The 7,888-nt window shown below is 40.1% G+C and overlaps 1 protein-coding gene across 1 annotated transcript in view; it reads right to left on the reverse strand.

Annotated features, from left to right (window-relative positions):
• Positions 1-1,504: 1,504 nt before the first annotated feature.
• Positions 1,505-7,888, reverse strand: part of LIN28B (lin-28 homolog B) — a 147,286-nt gene continuing 140,902 nt past the window's right edge. Inside the window, exon 6 of the mRNA XM_069726651.1 lies at positions 1,505-1,874. Coding sequence (XP_069582752.1) covers positions 1,505-1,874 — 370 coding nt within the window. The remainder of the gene's footprint in view (positions 1,875-7,888) is intronic.

Raw genomic sequence — 7,888 nt, forward strand, 5'->3', positions numbered from 1 at the left:
ATAGAGCTGGAGTGACAGAGGCTTCACATCTGCAGCATCATTTGCATATCTAGTCAAATGCTGATTTCTCAATAATGGAGGAACTCACTGTCTAGGTAAAGGTATTGTTGGACTTGTCTTTGAAAGAGCTACACAGTCATATAGTTTGGGGAGTGAAATCCTGCTGACCGATTCCCTTTAAAACTTCAATCAGCATTATACACCAGTAAAATCACAAATTGCCCCTACCAATGTAACTATGTTTTAACAGTGGGGCTCATTTATACAAAAATAAATGATATATGTGAGCTATTTTATGGTTGCTGTAAGTAACTTCATTTTTGTCATTACTAGTGTTGAAGGTAAAGCAGATGATGTTCGGCTCCATGAGCTATAATGGGGTATAATGTGCATAGATTATCTTGAGCATGAGGCAGTCTTTATGTAAGGGCTTTAACATGATGTGCTTATATTAACACATTATACAACTGTTCACATGGAAGTGTTTACAATCACTGTACACATTATTGAATGTGCTGAAAAAATGTACGGTATGTGCTTTTACGATTTCACTCATATCAGGTGATACAAACGGAAGCATCTAGTATTCGAGGTTTGTGGACTCCACTTTTCTACAAGATATTGCATTATTTAAAGGGGCCCATCAGTCCTTCTGACATGCCTATTTTAATAAAAGTTTGTATTCACCACGAACTAACAATTCAGAAGCATCAGTTTGAAGATTACTGCGATTACTGCCATCTATCTGTATCCCGCGGGGGCTTTAGTACCTCCCAAGAATTGTTATTTTATGGGGAATACAAGTTTCTACTGAAGTAGACAGGAGAGCTGACAGGTCTTCATCTTCATCCACACATCATTCATTATATGAAGCGCAGCACTTGAAATGTTTGTGTATGTTTTGGCATTTTTCACGGTAAACCTACTTTTTCAGTATGCTTCTCTCATACATAACTGACAATATTGCTTTGATTAAGTCACATTCTCCAGTAGATGAAGACAATATACAGCAAAGCAAAAACCCTTTCTGGGATGTCTTAATACTACAGGTGCTGGATTCACCGTAAAAAAAACCCCCCAAAAATGAAACCTTTCTCACAAATGTGACTGCGAAGAAAAATAAAATAAATAGGAACGTTCCTAAAAAAAAAAATGTGAAAAACCCCCATGAATATTGCTACATACTTTGACGAGTGCTAGGAATGTAAATTTTTGAGACTATACATATCCATACGTCCATATATACTCAACTTTCACATTCTAGCCATGATGCACAAACACACACATTCATACATACAAAATGAGGTACAACGCATAACACCCTGCATGGTCAGTTTGCTTGGAGTGATTTGTCCTTTAGCAGATTATTTTCGTCCTTAAATTCACAGTTCCTCAACAGTAGTTAAAATTCCAGGTCAGTTGCGAATAGTGAAATGACTTCCCCTGTACTTATATGAGGTAGAACTTCCCAGAAAAGGCAAGTTTAAGGGAAACAGAGATGAAGCTAAGATTTTTTTCGCTTTTGAACAGAAGGCCCCTTTCTGCCTTGTTCTTCAGGCGATGTAGATATCTTACTAAAGGAAGCTTCTTGCGGTGACCTGCTTGAACGTTCTGAGTGCTCAGATCTTCCCTCCTGAGAATATGATGGAGATGAATAGCCATAGGCCCCTCCACCTTCCCATTGAAAAACAGAAGTGGAAGGCTGCTGTTCTGCTTCATATCTTCCCTGAGAGGCTTCTGGATGTTGTGGAACCACCTTGTGGGGACAGTTAGCTACCATGTGCATTATGCTTTGACAGTAATGGCACTTTTTTGGCTGAGGAGGTAGATTACATTCTTTAGCATGATGGTCCAGGCCACCACAGTTGTAGCATCTGTAAAACAGGAAAGACAGCTACATCAGCTCAAGTTCAATATTCAACCATTGTCAATTATTCTATTACGTTATATAGCAAAAATTACAGGGAATCAGTCACGGGTTTTGTTGATCCCAGAGATTTGTCGCTTACTCAACTGCTTGTTTGATAAAATCACTGTTTTAACAGGAGGAGATCATTTGAAAACCTGCTGCCAGGTAGTCCTCCAAACTGAGGAGTTCGGTATAACCCTGCCCCACCACAGATTGGCAGTTTTCTGGCTATGCACAGTGTATAGACAGAAAGCTGCCAAATTAGTGGGGAGCTCAACACAGATCAACGTTCAGACAACTAAGAGGTCTGCAACAGTGATTTTTAATTTTTCAAAATTATAGGAAGCAGCCCAGTAAGTGATTTCCCTGGAATCATCTCGGATCTTACATTATGTTGTGCTCAAATGGGGGTAGCAAAAATCTGACGACAGATTCCCTATAAATTTCCACAAAACTTTCAAGGCTTGTGAAAGCCAACGGAGACCGTGATGTCAACCGAAATTCCCTATCAGTATGTCTTTGAAGTATGGGATTAAACTGGAGAACCTGGAGGACATCCAGGCATACGGTTTGCAAATATTGGCCTGTATGCGATTCGAACCCAGAACACCAGCGTTGCAGAGCAACAGTGCCAAAAACAGTGTTGCCCATACATGCATGCCTTTCACTTTTTCATACATGCAGGGAAAACAAAGGGACTAATTTTTGAAACATTATTAGGATTTCCCCTACCATCGTCGTATCTTTAGAACTAATCTTTGGTCAGCATTACTAAAGAACAATCTATAATGAACTGACAGCCATTTGTCTCATTCCTGGCATTTTTAGTCCAATAGATATAGTAACAAATAAAAATATGCACACTAATATACCCCATACACTAAGCGGAAAAGATTCATGTAAGCATTAGTGATGAGCGAACGTGTTCGGATAACGTGTTATCCGAGTATCTTGTAGTGCTCGTATATTATGTTTGAGTTACTGCAGTGGCATGATTTGTGGCTGTTCGGGAACCCCCATGTGTTCAGGCAGTCTCACAAACAGGAAATCCCCACATGTGTTCAGCCAGTCTAAAGCTTAAGTCACACTAAACGACTTTCCAACGATCATGACCAGCGATACAACCTGGCCGTGATCGTTGGTAAGTCGTTGTGTGGTCGCTGGGGAGTTGTCACACAGACAGCTTTCTCCAGTGACCAACGATCAGGGGAACGACTTCGGCATCGTTGAAACTGTCTTCAACGATGCCGAAGTCCCCCTGCAGCACCCGGGTAACCAGGGTAAACATCGGGTTACTAAGTGCAGGGCCGCGCTTAGTAACCCGATATTTACCCTGGTTACCATTGTAAAAGTAAAAAAAAAAAAAAAAAAAAAAAAAAACACTACATACTCTCATTCTGATGTCTGTCACGTCCCCCGCCGGCATCCACAGGGTTAAAACTGCTTTCGGCAAGAGCGCTGCTAATGCACGTGCTGCTGCCGAGAGTTTGCCTGTGTCACCGCTGTGCTCTGCTTTACGGCCGGCGCTGACACAGGGAAGCTCTCGGCCGGAGCGCGTGCATTAGCAGCGCTCCTGCTGAAAGCAGTTTTAACCCTGTGGACGCCGGGGGACGTGACAGACATCAGAATGTGAGTATGTACTGTTTTTTTTTTTTTTTTTTACTTTTGCAATGGTAACCAGGGTAAATATTGGGTTACTAAGCTCGGCCCTGCGTCACACACGCTGATCCAGCGATGAAAGTGGGTGATCAGCGACCAAAAAATGGTCCTGATCATTCCCCAACGATCTCCCAGCAGGGGCCTGATCGTTGGTCGCTGTCACACAACGAGATAGTTAGCGGGATCGTTGGTACGTCACCAAAAGCGTGACGTTGCAACGATATCGTTAACGATATCATTATGTGTGACGGTGCCTTTACAAACAGGCAATCCCCACGTGTTCAGCCTGTCTAAGGCTACGTTCACATTTGCGTTGTGTGCTGCTACGGCGGCGCAACGCACAACGCACGCAAAAACGCATGCAAAACGCTGCGTTTTGTGACGCATGCGTTCATTTTTATAGTGCAAAAAAATGCAACAAGCTGCGTCCTCTGCGCCCTGACACTTGCGCCCAAAAAACGCATGCGTCACAAAACGCAACAAAACGCATGTCCATGCGCCCCCCATGTTAAATATAGGGGCGCATGCGTCGCCGCGGTTGCGCCCGACGCACCGCAAATGTGAACGTAGCCTAACAAACAGGCAATCCCTGCATATGTTCAGCTTGTCTAACAGCCGCAGATCATGCAGCCACAAGGACAGGAGCATAATATACGAGCTCGCCCAAGATACTCGGATAACACCCAAGCATGCTTGGATAAGAAACTATCCGAGCATGTTCACTCATCTCTAGTAAGCCGAGATCAGTGTCGCTTTCCATAGTTTGCAGTGTATAATTTGCTTTTGATAAACTATTACATTAGCACATATAGGAAGATCATTCTCAAGAAACAGGATTTAATACGGCCTTAAAATAAGGCAACAACAGCAGAAATGAGATTTTACAGAGTCCAAACTAACAGTTATCACTTCAAGAAGACATTAATGTTTCATTTACCGGATACTATTAGACTTTTTGTTGGGGGGAAAAGTAACTTGTATGCCACAAGGTGGCGACATGCTCATGTAAATTCTGTAACAGCGAAGTATTAGCAGAACACTTTCATTTCTTTTGAGCCAATAAAGTAGTTTCCGGTTTATAGAAATTGTACATAGTGCATGTTATATACATCATATAATGTAGTAAAAATAAATCAATTACAAAATAAACAGCTAAATGATAATAAATAATTTAGATATTAGCTTTGAAATAAAAAAGCACTGTGGATCTTTTAGGAAATTACAAAATATTCTTGGAAGGCAAATGACAAATTTAAAACGCCATATACATTTTTTAGATTATAAAAAAAAAAAAAAATGTATTATACCCTCAAAACAATATATTTCTTAGCTGAAGAAAATGGGAGAAGGGGGGAGGGAATAAATACATTAAAGATCAAGTGTTAATATTAGAATGAAATGTAGAAGAGGCACTGGACGGATGAACCACATTTTGACATGGATTCAATTTTCTATTTAGCTGTGGCAATTAAACATAAAAAAAAAAAATCTATAAAAACAGAAAAATACAAGGTGCATATGAAATAAAAACTTACCGGAAATTGGAAGCAAATTCACAGCTTACATGCGATATGTATATGCTGTAGATTTGTTTTCTTTTTATCAAATTTCGGAATTTATATCAAAAGGTATTGACAAACGCCCCAACCTCCAAGAGAAAAGGGTTAAAGGGCTTCAGAAGTGGTGCCGCCTGCAGCCATGGACAAATCAATTTACATCAGTCACTATGGTATGCAGTGTGTTATCCGATTCAGTGAACCATTGCACGTCACCAATTGACCAAAAACCTGCTGTCCGGCTCCTTCTCTCAGGGGGCACACCTTGGCAGGATTTATTGCTGCAAGTGCATTTTCACTATAAAGGTATTAGAGCTGATGCATGAAGGTTTCTTCGCATGTACTGATTATTGCACACAAAAATTCTAATTGCTACACAATGTCCTCTTCCGGATTCCTAACCCCCATCACATTTGCTTCCCTGCTGAGGCAATGCCTTAGATGCTATCTGCTCCTGTTTATGAGTGCCGGCCAAGTGGGGGATGGGAGGCATTGATTCCATCCTTTTGAGTATGTATTCACTTTGTGTCAATCATTCTTACCAGCAGCACAAATCACACCAGTTCTCAGTTTTGTGGTTTTCATCAAGAATTGGCAGCAAGATGCGTAAACCCTTCGGAATGAATGATTCATTTAATTCCGCATTGTCCCCCGCAAAATTAACAGTTGACTTTTACTCAACTCTGGTTTAGTGTATGGTATACAAAAGGAGAAAAAAAAAATGGATAAAAATCACTAATTGACAAATGTTGTCAGGTGACGCTGCATTAATGGATGGCTCGTGGAGCACATAGAGGAACTTCAGCTGCTTCTAGGGTCCTCAAGTAGCACAGCTGCTAGTTGGGAAATAGAATTGGTTATGGCGATCAATCTTTTTCCAAGGCATATGCAGATCTGATAAACCGGCAAGAAAATATTTATATGAAACCCTACGGCAACAAAGCCAAATGAAGGCAAAATGTACAAAATTAACAGAGATGAGACCAACAAAAAGCACGGGAGCCAAGAGTCCATAAGAAAGCAGGGTGTGCAGTGAGGAAGGGAGCAAGAGGGATGTTCACTGAACATTTACTAGATTCATGTTCTTATCACCTTGGATAATTGGTACCACAAAAACACATGGTCATGAGATTTAGAAATGAGAAGGGACCATTTATTGAATATGAATTCGCCATCTCAGACTTGTAAACGGACCAGCAACAGCAGAGTGTGTAAGGATAAGGTTGTTAACACGTCATATTTTCCAAGTATGTGAACAACAGACGGATTATTCTGATCGGACTCTGATCAGTGTGGTACAAATGTCATCAGATTTTCTCGTTCATAGAGAAGTTTTTTTCTTTTTAATTTTTCCACATTTTCAATTATATCAGTGCATGGAAAATGGACCACACTGATATTATCCGAGTGCGATCAGATTTTTTTTCAAGGACTCAGTGACTTTCAATGTCTATTTTGATCCGACCCTCAGCTCAAAGATCGGATATGTGAATGGTCCCATAGGACATCACAGGTACGAGGGCCATCTGTGACAATCCGTATGTTATTCTGTACGCTGTGGAGCACAAACCATTATTTAACGTAATCTACTGTTGGTAGAATTAGGTTTTTAGAAGAATGCTTCGTTTAGGACTGGTCATTTTAGAAATGGCAGATGTGCGTCTTCCATTGCTCTGGGCGACCGAAGTCGTGATGAGGCTATTGTGCCGACCTGCACTTCTAGAACAGACGTTAGAGGGGAAAAGTGTCTTCTGGAAGGAAGACAAAAAGGTCTACAAAATCATGAATGAGAACTTTAAATCTCACCGGTTCTGGTAGTCAAAGATTCATTTTACCAGAAATAATCGTCAACTTTTCTGGTTTTCCTTCTACATGGATTAAAATAACAGTTTTAAATTTTAATTCAGAAATCAATAGTATACAAAACATCACAAATATACCTCCCGCTGGCACCATACCAGCTGGGGGGTAAAAAACATACACTACTTTACTGCTCCCTGTTCCCATTTACCTTCATTATGCTCATTTAGGCTTTTTGATGTTCTGTACTATCGGCCAGCTTCTCAGTTACCGTATGAATCTTAGAATTACATGATTCATACATATATAATTGCACTGGCCTATTTGTAACTGCATACATTATTGGTCAGGTATACCTTACGTGTTCTCTGTACTTACCTTTTGTAATGTGCTGTGGTGTTACTCGCTGGTTGACTTTTTATGCATGCTTTTAAGGGTTTTCTATGTATGTAATAAAGAGAAAATTCAATTTCTATGACTTCTGAATCTATGTACACTTTGTTTCTCTGCAGACCTAGATTTATATTGTGCTGAACCATCGATACCCCCCGTGTTTATTCTTCGGCACTACATTCACTCATTAGTTTCAGATCTTGGAGCTTTTACATTTTTCCCCCTATATGTTCCTTGACCTGTTGCTTACATTTGTTTCTAATGATATCACAAAGTTGCTTATTATTGTATCTAAGAAGCTTGCAGCTTTCTCCATCTAGATTGATCCTTTTGCATTTTGAGAATGAATGATCCGTTCTGGAGGACAAAGCAGCAAATCTCTTTGATAAAATATATCACAAAGCTTCTTATTTTCACTTGTGCTATTGATTTATGAAGAAAATACATTAAATTGAAAACTATTCCTCCAGTATTGAAAAAGGATCGCAGTCCATTTAATACTGCAAGAAATATATACAAGTTACTAATACAGTACCTACATTTTGAGAGACTTTCACTGTATGCACATAAC

Source organism: Ranitomeya imitator, chromosome 5, assembly GCF_032444005.1.
Source record: "Ranitomeya imitator isolate aRanImi1 chromosome 5, aRanImi1.pri, whole genome shotgun sequence".
NCBI lineage: Eukaryota > Metazoa > Chordata > Amphibia > Anura > Dendrobatidae > Ranitomeya > Ranitomeya imitator.